The following is a 15,122-nucleotide window of genomic DNA, read 5'->3' on the forward strand; positions in this document are numbered from 1 at the left end:
AGTGCATTCCAGATCCTAACAACTCACTGCGTAAAAAGTTCTTCCTCATGTCGCCTTTGGTTCTTTTGCCAATCACCTTAAATCTGTGTCCTCTGGTTCTCGACACTTCCGCCAATGGGAACAGTTTCTCTCTATCTACTCTGTCTAGACCCCTCATGATTTTGAACACCTCTATCAAATCTCCTCTCAACCTTCTCTGCTCTAAGGAGAACAACCCCAGCTTCTCTAATCTATCCACATAACTGAAGTCCCTCATCCCTGGAATCATTCTCGTAAATCTTTTCTGCACCCTCTCTAAAGACATAGAAGATAGGAGCAGGAGTAGGCAATTCGGCCCCTCGAGCCTGCTCTGCCATTCAATGAGATCATGGCTGATCATCCAAATTCAGTACCCTGTCCCTGCTTTCTCCCCATATCCCTTGATCCCTTTAGCCTTAAGAAATATATCCAACTCCTTCTTGAATATATTTAATGAATTGGCCTCTACTGCCTTCTGTGGTAGAGAATTCCACAGGTTCACCACTCTCTGGGTGAAGAAATTCCTCCTCATCTCTGTCCTAAATGGCTTACCCCTTATCCTTAGACTGTGACCCCTGGTTCTGGACTCCCCGACCATCGGGAACATCCTTCCTGCATCTAGTCTGTCTAGTCCTGTTAGAATTTTATAAGTTTCAATGAGATCCCCTCTCATTCTTCTAAACTCCAGCGAGTATAAGCCCAATCGACCCAATCTCTCCTCATACGTCATTCCTGCCATCCCAAGTATCAGCCTGGTGAATCTTTGCTGCACTCCCTCCATGGCAAGAACGTCCTTCCTCAGATAAGGCGGCCAAAACTGCACACAATACTCAAGATGTGGTCTCACCAAGGCCCTGCACAACTGCAGCAAGACATCCTTGTTCCTGTACTCAAACCCTCTCACTACGAAGGCCAACATACCATTTGCCTTCTTAACCGCCTGCTGCACCTGCATGCTTACCTTCAGCGACTGGTGCACAAGGACACCCAGGTCTCGTTGCACTTCCTCTTCTCCCAATCTATTGCCATTCAGATAATAATCTGCCTGCCTGTTTTTGACACCAAAGTGGATAACCTCGCATTTATCCACGTTATATTGCATCTGCCATGCTTCTGTCCAAATCATCCTGGAGTTTCTCGGCATCCTCCTCACAGCACACACGCCCACCCAGCTTTGTGTTGTCTGCAAACTTGGAGATATTACATCTAGTTTGTGGTATATGTGCCTTTAAGAGCAATTATGGTGTATGTGCCTTTAAGAGCCCCAGGTGTGCGTAATGCCGGTAATTGCCACTTGGGCTATATAAGCCTGTGTATTGTGTATATCCTTTAGAAACCCCCCCCCAGACTTGCTTAGTAAATACCTATGAACCAACTCCTGTCTTCAGTGTCTTTATCTACACACGGACACTACAGTGGCGACGAAGTGGAAACGGACTTACCTGCAATTCGGCAGCACCTCAAGGACATCGATTCCTCCAGCGTCCAGAAGACTCAAGGAAGTAAGAGAAACTGTGGTTTCACCAGCTGGCCAAGCTGGTGACAGGTACTGCGCTAATCCTTCCTGGGCGTCAGGCTGGAGCTCCAGCGGCGGGCTCTACAGCTGAGACAGGCAGCGAAATCGGAGGCAAGCAATAACGGACTGGGAGGGTGCACTCGAGAGACGGCCGGCGCGGCAAGCAGGTCAGCGTTTAGACCTCCGTCGGGAACGAGTCTCCAACAGTGAATAAACGGAAACCACAGTAAAACAGCGTTGTTATCGGTAGCAGCGGCGGGAAAGCGCGGGAAGCGCCATATCGTTGCTACAGAGAGAAAAAAAAAAGCGCGGGAAGCACCATATCTTTTCTGAAATGCCTAAATCTGGTAATATTGAGGCTTTTGATGGCGAAATAGAAGATTGGACCACATACGTGGAAAGAGTAGAGGTTTATTGCACTGCAAATGGAATAACAGATGAAAAAAAAGCTTCAATACTTCTGAACTTAATGGGCGCGAAGACATACGGGCTGTTACGAAATTTAATCACTCCAGCCAAACCAAGGACAAGACTTTTAAAGAAATTGTTGATACCCTGCAGGAGCATTTAAACCCAACACCGCTGCTGATAGCGGAACGATTCAAGTTCTTCAAGAGAAATCAACACAAGAATGAAAGTAACGCTGATTACCTAACCGAATTAAGAAAGCTATCAAAGTACTGCCAATTCGGAGCAGGACTATCGGATTATCTTCGAGACAAATTTGTTTGCGGTCTCTTAAGTGAAGGAACACAAAAAAGACTGCTTTCTGAAAAAGATTTAACATTGGACAAAGCTTTCAGTATGGCTGTATCATACGAAGCAGCAGCAAAAGGAGCTGCAGAGATACAACAAGAGACACAGGACTTCGGCACCCATAAAATGACACAGGAGTTCGGAAGATGTTATCGCTGCGGCAGATCCACCCATAACCAGAGGGACTGCTGGTTCAAGGGCAAAGCATGCAGGCAATGTGGTAAGATTGGACACATTGCACGGGTATGCCAATCTGGACAAAATAAATCCACTGACAGAAAACAAAAAATCAATAAAGAAAAGTACAGGAAGGTACAAATGATGACGGACAATAGCTCCGAAGACCAGAATAGCGATAGCGACTCCGGAAACAAGAGACTAAGCTGTCTCAAATTACATAATGTACTTGCCAAAGAGGATTACCAAACCATTTGGGTTACCCTCACAATAGCAGGGTCCCCAGTTAAAATGGAGCTAGATACAGGATCAGCTCTAACCGTAATAAATCGACGAGATTACGAGAGGCTATTTTCGCATATACCTCTAAAAGACACATCCATTATCTTAAAAACATATACGGGGCAGAAAGTCTACCCCAAAGGAAAAATAAGGGTGCCTGTGGTATACAATGGCAAAGAAATACAAAAGTTGTATTTATACATTCTACAAGATGGTGGTCCACCGTTGTTGGGACGTGAATGGATAAGGAAGATACGTTTAGACTGGCACTCCATTCAGGCACTGACGGTGACCAGTAAGGAAAAAAACAGTGATGACATCATACCTGAACGATTAAAAGACATCTTGGCCAACGCCAAAGAAGTGTTTCAAGAGAAACTAGGAACCTTGAAAGGCATCACCGCCTCAATAAAAGTGGAAGATACAGCAATTCCAAAAATTTTTAAGGCAAGACCGGTGCCATACGCAATACGTCCGGCAGTCGAGGCAGAGCTGAAGAATTTGGAAAAGGCAGGCGTATTATCCAAAATAGATTGGAGCGAATGGGCAACACCCATCGTTCCAGTCATGAAAAAAACATTGAAAAATAACTCTGAGGAACAGAAAAAAATTCGCATCTGTGGGGACTTTAAGGTGACTGTAAACCCGGTCCTTCACACGGTACAGTATCCTCTTCCGAGGATAGAAGATATTTTCGCCTCACTATCCGGAGGGAAACGTTTCACAAAAATTGACTTGGCACAGGCATATCTACAGATGGAGGTTGAGGAGACCTCTAAAAAGTATCTCACAATAAACACACACAAAGGCCTGTACCAGTACAATCGACTGGTTTTTGGAATAGCATCAGCTCCAGCTATCTGGCAAAGAGCTATGGAGCAAGTCCTGCAAGGGATTCCGGGGACTCAATGCTACCTAGACGACATCCTTATAACAGGAGAAAACGACACCGAGCACCTTGCCAATTTGGAGCAGGTGCTCACTAGGCTGAAAGAACGGGGCCTACGAGCAAATCGCCCCAAGTGCGAATTTTTCCAAAATCAGATATCATATTGTGGCCACATAATTAATAAGGAAGGGTTGCATAAGTCACCTGAAAAAATTGAAGCAGTTATAAAAGCCCCAGCACCTGAAAATGTTTCACAATTAAGGTCATTCCTGGGATTAATAAATTACTATCATAAATTTTTACAGAACTTATCAACTATTCTACACCCTCTTAATGATCTTCTACAGACAGGAGTGATTTGGAAATGGAACGAAGACTGTAAACGTGCCTTCCATAAATGTAAAGATTTAATCACATCCGAGAAAATTTTGGCTCATTACAACCCATCACTACCAATCAGACTGGCGTGCGATGCATCCCCTTACGGCATAGGAGCGGTATTGTCCCATAGATTCCCTGATGGCTCGGAACGGCCGATAGCTTTTGCGTCACGCTCACTGAACTCAGCTGAGCGTAACTATGCCCAGATAGACAGAGAAGCACTCAGCCTGGTATGGGGAGTGAAGAAATTCAACCATTACCTACACGGACAAAAATTTACCTTGCTGACTGACCATCAACCCCTCATCTCCATATTCAACCCTAAAAAAGGTGTCCCCATTATGACGGCACAAAGACTACAGAGGTGGTCCCTTTTTCTAGGGGCACACCAATACAACATTGAATACAAAGGGTCAAAACAGCATGGGAATGCTGACGGTTTATCACGCCTACCGTTGTCAACGATAGAAGAGGCACCTACAGTAGACCCAGTAGAGATATTCCACTCTACCATAGTGGAATGTCTACCGGTGACAAATTCTGCCATTGAAAGGGAGACAAGAAATGACCCTACTCTCTCACGGGTCTACGATTTAACAGTGAAGGGATGGCCAGCACATGGCGAACCACTGTTGCCAGCATTCTCGCAAAGAAGAGAACAGCTGTCAGTGTGCCGAGGAACCTTGATGTGTGGATCCAGAGTGGTGATTCCACCCAAACTCCAGGATAAAGTGCTAAAGGAGCTTCACAAGGGGCATCTGGGTGGAGTGAAAATGAAGAACCTAGCTAGGGCGTTTGTATGGTGGCCAGGTATCGATGGAGACATCGAAGACATGACCAAGAGCTGCCTAGGATGCCAGAAGGTCCAAAATGCTCCGCCACAGGCCCCTCTACATCCATGGGAGTGGCCCTCACCTCCCTGGCAAAGGGTGCACATCGACTTTGCTGGTCCATTTATGGACTCAATGTTCTTAATCGCAGTTGATGCACACTCCAAGTGGCCGGAGGTAATAAAGATGTCCTCCACCACCACGGAAAAAACCATCACAGTATTAAGGACCATATTTGCCAGGAATGGGCTGCCGGAGCAGATATGTTCTGATAATGGACCGCAATTTGTGTCCGAAGAATTCAGAAAGTTCTTAAAGAACAATGGGGTAAAGCACTACACGTCCGCCCCATACCATCCCGCCACCAATGGATTGGCTGAAAGGTTTGTCCAGACCTTCAAGAAGGCCATCAAGGCCATGGGTAATGAAGACATAAAACTTCAGCACAAGGTGGATAACTTCTTATTTGCATATAGGAATGCAACGCATATGGTTACTAACCAAACTCCCGCCATGATGTTCTACAATAGAAACCTAAGATGCCGGCTGGATTTGGTCAAGCCCAACATCCGAAGGGACGTGGAGAACCGGCAGTTTCAGGGCATGAATGAAAGGCCAACTAGGGCCTTCCAGATAGGCCAACCGGTTTTGGCCCGGGACTACCGTACCGAGAAATGGCAGCCTGGAACTATCTGCACACGATTAGGACCACTGATGTATACCGTGGACATCGGAGACAGCATAATAAGGCGCCATGCTGACCAAATCATCAAGTCATCCGAAAAGGGACAACCTACACCACCACTCTATACATCTAACGATGAAGTAGAGATACCCATATCTACCTCTGATCCGGTGATACTGGAGCCCGATGAACCCGACACTGGCCTTCAAGCCGAATCAGCCTTGCCAGAAGAACCTACTACACCACCAGAAACTACTACACCCCCGAGGCGTTATCCGGACCGAGTCAGGAAGCCTCCTGAGAGACTAACTTATAATTAATTAATACAGCAATGTATATTATTTTGCATATAACATGTAATTAATAATTACTTAAAAATATGATGTACTAGTTAGCTAGAAGGGGAGGAATTGTGGTGTATGTGCCTTTAAGAGCCCCAGGTGTGCGTAATGCCGGTAATTGCCACTTGGGCTATATAAGCCTGTGTATTGTGTATATCCTTTAGAAACCCCCCCCCAGACTTGCTTAGTAAATACCTATGAACCAACTCCTGTCTTCAGTGTCTTTATCTACACACGGACACTACATAGTTCCCTCGTCTAGATCATTAATATATATTGTGAATCACATCTTTCCTAAAGTTCTGTGCCCAGAATTGGACACAATACTCCAGTTGAGGCCGAACCAGTGTTTTATAAAGGTGGTTCATAACTTCCTTGCTTTTGTACTCTATGCCTCTATTTATGAAGCCCAGGATCCCGTATGCTTTTTAACCGCTTTCTCAACCTGCCCTGCCACCTTCAACGATTTGTGTACATATACCCCCAGGTCCCTCTGTTCATGCACCCACTTTAGGATTGTACCCTTTAGTTTATATTGCCTCTCCTCGTTCTTCCTACCCAAATGTATCACTTCGCACTTTTCTGCGTTAAATTTCATCAGCCACATATCCACCCATTTCACCAGCCTTCCTGAAGTCTATCACCATCCTCCTCACTGTTCACTATACTTCCAAGTTTTGTGTCATCTGCAAATTTTGAAATTGTGCCCTGTACACCCACGTTAAAGTCATTAATATATATCAAGAAAAGCAGTGGTCCTCGTGCCGACCCCTGGGGAACACCACTGTATACCTTCCTCCAGTCCGAAAAACAACCGTTCACCACTACTCTCTGTTTCCTGTCACTGAGCCAATTCTGTATCCATGCTGCCACTGTCCCTTTTATTCCATGGGCTTCAACTTTGCTGGCAAGTCTGTTATGTGGCACTTTATCAAACGCCTTTTGAAAATCCATGTACACCATGTCGACCGCATTATCCTCGTCAACCCTCTCTGTTATCTCATTAAAAAACTCAGTCAAGTTGGTTAAACACAATTTGCCTTTAACAAATCCGTGCTGGCTTTCCTTAATTAATCCACACTTGTCCAAGTGACTGTTAATTTTGTCCCAGATTATCATTTCTAAAAGCTTCCCCACTACGAGCTTAAACTGACTGGCCTGTAGTTGCTGGGTTTATCCTTACACCCTTTTTTGAACAAGGGTGTAACATGTGCAATTCTCCAGTCCTCTGGCACCCCCCCCGTATCTAAAGAGGATTGGAAGATTATGGCCAGTACCTCCATGATTTCCTCCTTAAATTTCCCTCAGTGCTACAGTACAAAGGGATCTGGGGGTCCTGGTGCATGAAACACAAAAAGTTAGTATGCAGGTGCAGCAGGTGATCAGGAAGGCCAATGGAATCTTGGCATTTATTGCAAGGGGGATGGAGTATAAAAACAGGGAAGTCTTGCTGCAGTTATACAGGGTATTGGTGAGGCCACACCTGGAATACTGCGTGCAGTTTTGGTTTCCATATTTAAGAAAAGATATACTTGCTCTCGAGGCGGTTCAGAGAAGGTTCACTCGGTTGATTCCAGAGATGAGGGGGTTGACGTATGAGGAAAGGTTGAATAGGTTGGGACTCTACTCATTGGAGTTCAGAAGAATGAGAGGCGATCTTAACAAAACATATAAGATTGTGAGGGGGCTTGATCGGGTGGATGCGGTGAGGATGTTTCCACTGATGGGTGAGATTAGAACTAGGGGGCATAATCTTAGAATAAGGGGCAGCCCTTTCAAAACTGAGATGAGGAGAAACTTCTTCACTCAGGGTAGTAAATCTATGGAATTTGCTACCCCAGAGAGCTGCGGAAGCTGCAACATTAAATAAATTTAAAATGGAGATAGACAGTTTCCTAGCAGATAAGGGAATTAGGGGTTACGGGGAGAGGGCAGGGAAGTGGACGTGAGTCTAGATTCGGATCGGCCATGATCCTATTGAATGGCGGAGCAGGCCCGAGGGGCCGTATGGCCTACTCCTGCTCCTATTTCTTATGTTCTTATGTTCCTATTTCCCTCAGCATCCTAGAATGCATCCCATCCAATCCTGGCGACTTATAAACTTTAAGTACAGACAGCCTTTCTAGTACCTCCTTTTTATCAATTTTTATCTCATCCAGTATCTCTACTGCCTCCTCTTTCACTATGACTGGCAGCATCTTCATCCTTGGTGAAGACAGATGCAAAGTACTCATTTAGTACCTCAGCCATACCCGCTGCCTCCATGCATAGGTCTCCTTTTTTGCTCCCTAATCGGCCCCACCCCTCTTCTTACTACCAATTTACTATTTATATGCTTATAGAAGACTTTTGAATTCCCTTTTATGTTAGCTGCCAATCTATTCTCATACTCTCTCTTTACCCCTCTTATTTTCTTTTTCACTTCCCTTCTGAACTTTCTATATTCAGCCTGATTCTCACTTGTATTATCAACCTGACATCTGTCATACACGCTCTTTTTCTGCTTCATCTTACTCTCTATCTCTTTCGTCATCCAGGGAGCTCTGGCTTTAGTTGCCCTACCTTTCCCAATCGTGGGAATGTACCTCGACTGTACCCGAACCATCTCCTCTTTAAAGGCAGCCCATTGTTCGATTACTGTTTTGCCTACCAATCTTTGAAATCCAGTTTACCCGGGCCAGATCTGTTCTCAACCCCACTGAAATTTGCCTTCCTCCAATTAAGTATTTTTTCTCTCGATTGCACCCTGTCCTTTTCCATAGCTAATCTAAACCTTATGATACGATGATCACTGTTCCCTAAATGTTCCCCTACTGACACATGCTCCACTTGACCCACCTCATTCCCCAGAACCAGATCCAGCAATGCCTCATCGGGCCAGAAACGTACTGATCAAGAAATTTCTCCCAGGTTCAAATCCGGCCTCGGGTGACTGTCTGTGTGGAGTTTGCACATTCTCCCCGTGTTTGCGTGGGTTTTCTCTGGGTGCTCCGGTTTCCTCCCACAGTCCAAAGATGTGCGGGTTTAGGTTGATTGGCTATGATAAATTGACCCTTAGTGTTCGGGGGATTAAATACGTGGGGTTACGGGGATAGGGTGGGATATGTGTTGGTGTAGGGGTTACGGGGATCGGGTGGGATATGTGTCGGTGCAGGCTCGATGGGCCGAAATGGCCTCTATCTGCACTGTGGGGTTTCTGTGATTCTGTGAACACACTTCAGAAATTCTTCCCCATCTCTGCCCTTTACACTACTACTATCCCAGTCTATTAGGATAATTGGAAGTCCCCCATTATTACTACTCTATCGTTTTTGCAACTCTGTAATTTCCCTGCAAATTTGCTTCTCTATTTCTTTCCCACTAGTTGGTGGCCTACAGAATACACCTAGTAGTGTAATGGCACCTCTATTGTTTCTTAACTCTAATCAAATAGATTCTGTCTTTGAGTAGATAGGGAGAAACTGTTCCCACTGACAGGAGGGTTGATAACCAAAGGACACAGATTTAAGGTATTTGGCAAAAAATCCAGAGGGGAGATGAGGAGAAGTCTTTATACTGCGCTGCCTGAAAGGGCGGTGGAAGCAGATTCAATAGTAACTTTCAAAAGGGAATTAGATAAATACTTGAAGGGGAAAAATTTGCAGGGCTCTGGGGAAAGAGGAGGAGAATGGGACTAATTGGAGAGCTCTTTCAAAGAGCCGGCACAGGCACGATGGGCCAAATGGCCTCCTAATGTTCTGTCTGATTCTGCTCCACCCTTCCCCCTCCATGCCCAACTGAGAGGGCAATCAGACAACCTGCTTCCCCCTCGGCAGGTAGTAAGAGGGTTATCTCTCCCGCAGCAAAGGAGACAAGCAGCCGGTGACTGCTTGGTGCAATCCCCATGTGGTCAAGAGAGGAATCTTGCAGGGAATTTTAGGTACGGACCCACACCCTGCTGACTTGTAGGACAGCAGGTCGGACCAACAGTGGGGCGCACTGCCTTGTAGTCTACATTACAGTACGCTTCTTGTTTGGTTTTGATTTGATTAAAATCTACCTCCTTGACCAAGCTTTTGGTCACCTGACAGGGAGGTTATGCCTGAACTGTATAAAACACTACTTGGGCCACAGCTAGAGTACTGCGTGCAGTTCTGGTCACCACATTACAGGAAAGATGTGACTGCACTAGAGAGGGTACAGAGGAGATTTACAAGAATGTTGCCAGGAGTGGAGAATTTTAGCTATGAGGAAAGATTGGATAGGCTGGGGTTGTTTTCTGTGGAACAGAGGAGGCTGAGGGGAGACTTGATTGAGGTGTATAAAATTATGAGGGGCCTAGATAGAGTGGATAGGAAGGAACTATTTCCCTCAGCAGAGAGGTCAATAATCAGGGGGCATAGATTTAAAGTAATTGGTAGAAGGATTAGAGGGGAGTTGGAGAACTTTTTTCACCCAGAGGGTGGTGGGGGTCTGGAACTCACTGCCTGAAAGGGTGGTAGAGGCAGAAACCCTCATCACATTTAAAAAGTACTTGGATATGCACTTGAAGTGCCATAACCCACAGGACTACAGACCAAGAGCTGGAAAGTGGGATTAGGCTGGAGAGCTCTTTTTTGGCCGGCACGGACACAATGGCCTCCTTCTATGCTGTAAATTTCTGTGATTCTATAATATCTCCTTGTGTGGCTCCGTGTCAAACATTCTTCGATAACACTCCTGTGAAGCAACTCGGGACATTGTTACTTTGTTAAAGGCACTATAAAAATGCAAGTTATTGTACTGCACTGACTGAAGAAGTGACGCCCCCCCCGCCTCCCCTTCCCATTTCTCATACAGATGAAGGGTGCACGGTGTGGTACGACAGTGAGCCAGCAGTCCATCCAGGGTTACACTCGGACTACATGCAGCCCCTTGTGGATATCAAGACCAAGAGCCGGAACGCAGTCCAGCCGGTTCGGACCCTTGTCCAATACCTACGACTCATCAAGTCAGAGACGGAGATCGGACTCATGCAGATGGCTGCGAAGATCACTTCAGAGGTAGCTCATTCCTGAATGTGCTGAGGAACAGGGATTACAGCGATGGTATTTCTGTTGAAGGGAGGATGAATCTAACGGGATTCTATAATTAGGGGGATAGATAGCATCTTCTGCAGCCAAGAACGAGAATCCCGGAGGTTGTGTTGCCAGGGTAAGGGATATCTCACGGCGGCTGGTGAGGAACTTGGAAAGGGAGGGGGTAAATCCAGTTGTCGTGGTCCATGTTGGAACAAACGACATAGGAACAGGGAGCAGGTCCTGCTGAAAGAGGGTCAGGAGTTAGGCTCTAACTTAAAAAGCAGGCCCTCAAGGGTAATAATCTCTGGATTATTGCCCGAGCCATGTGCAAATTGGCATAGAAGCAGACAGATCAGGAGAATTAACATGTGGCTGAAGGGCTGGTGTGGGAAAGAGGGGTTCCTTTTCATGGGACACTGGATCAGTTCTGGGACAGGAAGGAGCTGTACCAATGGGGCGGGCTCCACCTGAACTGGGATGGGACCTGTGTCCTAGCGGAAAGGGTAAATATGGAGGTGGCAAAGGCTTTAAACTATTAAGCGGGGGGCGGGATCTATAAGAAACGTAAGCAGCCTAAATACAAACAAAACAGGCAAAGTGAGCATAGGAAAGAATTAAGTAAGGGAGGACATTGACAGCAAGGGAGCAAATAGAGTTATAGAACAGGAGTCTAAAAAGTGAGAGGAAATCCTATTAAAATGAGTTAAACTGTCTGTACAGCAATGCACACACTGTCCGTAATAAAACAGGGGTGCTGGAGGCAATCATGCGTTGGGAGGAACCAGACATAGTAGGGATTATGGAGACATGGCTGCAGAAAAATCAGGACTGGGAATTAAATATTGTAGAGTATAACATATTTAGAAAAGATAGAGAGGGAAAAAGGGGAGGTGGAGTAGCTGTACTTATTAGGCAGTAGAAAAAAGGGACGTAGATATCAGCAAGACAAAAATAAAATCCATATGGATAGAGATAAAAGATAATAAAGGATCAATCACACTAATAGGCGTAGTCTACAGACCACCTAATAGTGGAAGGGAGGTGGAGGAAGAAATATGCAGACAAATTAGAGAAATGAGTAAAAAATATATAATAATAATCATGGGGGATTTCAACTACCCCGATATTAATTGGACAGAAGAGATAGGTAAAGGGGATAAGGGAATGGAGTTCCTACAATGTGTACAGGACTCCTTTCTATCCCAATATGTAAAAAGCCCAACAAGGGAGGATTTGCTATTGGATCTAATAATGGGGAATGAGCCAGAGCAGATAAGAGAAGTAAAAGTAGGGGAACATATAGGCAATAGTGACCATAATACAATACGCTTTAAGATGATAATAGAGAAGGACATAAGTATGACAAAAACCAGGTTAATAGATTGGAGAAAAGCTGATTTTGAGGGGCTGAGAATAGAACTTGGGAAGATAAAATGGGCAACAATATTGGCAAACAACGATGTAGAACGACAATGGGAAACATTTAAAACGGTGTTTAACAAAGTGCAGGGAAAATATATTCCGCTGAAAGGAAAGAACAAACTAAACAATAATGAGACTCCATGGATGAATAAAGCCATAAGGGAACAATTGAGGGTAAGGAAGGAGGCATACATTAAATACGTAGACAGCAGAGGAGTGCATGATAAGGGAGAATACGAAAAGATTAGAAGAGAAGTCAAAAAAACAATTTGGAAGGCAAAGAGGAACTATGAAATTAAATTATCAAGGAACATAAAACAAAATAGTAAAATATTTTACAGGCACATCAATAAAAAAGGAAGGTTGTGATAGGGATAGACAGGACAATAGTACAGGTAACGATAGGGAGATCTCAGAAATATTAAATCATTATTTCGCTTCGGTATTTACCAGGGAGATAGAACAAGTGGACATGACATTGGATGATGAGATGAGTATTGAGATAAGTGCATTTAAAATTTAAAAAGAGGATATATTAAATAAACTAATCAAACTCAAAGAGGATAAATACCCTGGTCCGGATGGATTGCATCCCTGCATTTTAAAAGAATCTAGGGAAGAGATAGCAGAGGCATTACTACACATATTTAATAATTCGTTAGAAAAAGGTATAGTGCCAGAGGACTGGCGGATAGCTAACATAATACCTATATTTAAGAAGGGGGATAGAACATGTCCAGGGAATTATAGACCAGTCAGCTTAACATCGGTGGTAGGAAAAATAATGGAGTCCCCACTAAAGGAGAAAATAGAAGAACATCTAGAAACAAAAAGTATAATAATGAATAATCAGCATGGATTTCAAAAGGGAAAATCTTGCTTGACCAATTTTATTGAATTTTTTGAAGAGGTAACAGAGAGAGCAGACAAGGGTAATGCAGTAGATGTAATTTATCTAGATTTTCAAAAGTCCTTCAATAAGGTACCCCATAATAGACTGATGAATAAGGTCAGAGAATGCGGAGTCAGGGGACAAGTAGCAGAATGGATTGCTGGCTGGCTTCATGACAGAAAGCAGAGAGTGGGAGTAAAGGGTAGCTAGTCACAGTGGCAGAAGGTGGGTAGTGGTGTTCCACAAGGATCAGTGCTGGGACCACTGCTGTTCACAGTTTACATCAACGATTTAGACTTTGGAATCAACAACAGCAACTTGTATTTATATAGCGCCTTTAACGTAGTAAAATGTCCCACGGCGCTTTACAATAGTATTAAAAGACAAAAAATTTGACATCGAGCCACGTAAGGAGAAATTAGGGCAGGTGACCAAAAGCTTGGTCAAAGAGGTAGGTTTTAAGGAGCGTCTTAAAGGAGGAAAGAGAGGTAGCGAGGCGGAGAGGTTTAGGCAAAAACACAATTTCTAAATTTGCGGATGACACCAAATTGGGGGGATAGTCAATACTGAGGAGGACTGCAACAAATTACAGGAGGACATTAATAAACTTGCAGAATGGGCAAATAATTGGCAAATGAAGTTCAACACAGACAAATGTGAGGTATTACATTTTGGTAGGAAGAATAGGGAGGTCACTTATCACTTGGAGGGTGCGAGTCTGGGTGGGGTAGAGGAACAAAGGGATCTCGGAGTACAAATACACAAATCACTACAAGTTGCGCCACAGGTTAGCAAGGCCATAAAAAAGCAAACCAAGCACCAGGGTTTATTTCCAGAGGGATGGAATTGAAAAGTAGGGAAGTTATGCTAAACCTGTATCGAACCTTGGTTAGACCACACTTGGAGTACTGCGTACAGTTCTGGTCGCCATATTATAAAAAGGATATAGAGGCACTCGAGAGGGTACAGAGAAGATTTACAAAGATAATAGCAGAAATGCGAGGGTATACATATCAGGAAAGGATGAACAGGCTGGGTCTCTTCTCTTGAAAAAAGAAGGCTGAGAGGTGACCTAAGAGAGGTCTTTAAAATTATGAAAGGTTTTGATAGAGTGGATACAGAGAGAATGTTTCCACTTGTGGGGAAGAGCATAACTAAAGGCCATCAATATAAGATAGTCACCAAGAAATCTAATGGGGAATTCATAAGAAACTTCTTTACCCAGAGAGTGGTGAGAATGTGGAACTCGCTACCACAGGGAGTGGTTGAGGCGAATAGTATAGATGTATTTAAGGGGAGGCTGGACAAGCATATGAGGGAGAAGGGAATCGAGGGTTATGCTGATAGAGTTAGATGAGGAAAGACGGGAGGAGGCTCGCGTGGAGCTGTGCCGTATATCCTATGTATGTATGTAATCATTTTATTTTTTCCAGTTTACCAAGTTTCCACTTGTGGGCGAGTCCAAAACTAGAGGCCATCAATATAAGATAGTCACTAATAAATCCAATAGGGAATTCAGGAGAAACTTCTTTACCCAGAGAGAGAAAGTAAAAAAGAAAGACTTGCATTTATATAGCGTCTTACACGACCACCGGATGTCCCAAAGCGCTTTACTTTTTGAAGTGTAGTAATGTAGAGAATGGTGAGAATGTGGAACTTGCTGCCACAAGGAGTGCTTGAGGCAAATAGCTTTTAAGAGGAAGTTAGATAAACATGTAAAGGAGAAAGGAATAGAAGGATATGTGGATAGGGTGAGATGAAGCAGAGTGGGAGGAGGCTCGTGTGGAACATAAACACCAGCACAGACCAGATGGGCAGAATGGCCTATTTCTGTATTACTATGCAATTAAGCTCTTCCTTCTGAAGACACCGATCTCCAGTACAGTCCCACAGG

The 15,122-nt window shown here is 44.4% G+C and overlaps 1 protein-coding gene across 4 annotated transcripts in view; it reads left to right on the top strand.

The window, feature by feature from the left end:
• xpnpep3 (X-prolyl aminopeptidase 3, mitochondrial) overlaps positions 1 to 15,122 on the top strand; it is a 67,182-nt gene that overhangs the window by 25,305 nt on the left and 26,755 nt on the right. For all 4 annotated transcript variants that reach the window (XM_085969510.1, XM_085969509.1, XM_085969512.1 and 1 more), the window contains one exon: positions 10,694 to 10,896. In XM_085969510.1, the coding sequence (XP_085825636.1) occupies positions 10,694 to 10,896 (203 nt within the window). The remainder of the gene's footprint in view (positions 1 to 10,693; positions 10,897 to 15,122) is intronic.

Source organism: Somniosus microcephalus, chromosome 28 (genome assembly GCF_052327205.1).
Source record: "Somniosus microcephalus isolate GS21.2 chromosome 28, FLI_Smic_1.0, whole genome shotgun sequence".
NCBI classification, from domain to species: Eukaryota; Metazoa; Chordata; class Chondrichthyes; order Squaliformes; family Somniosidae; genus Somniosus; species Somniosus microcephalus.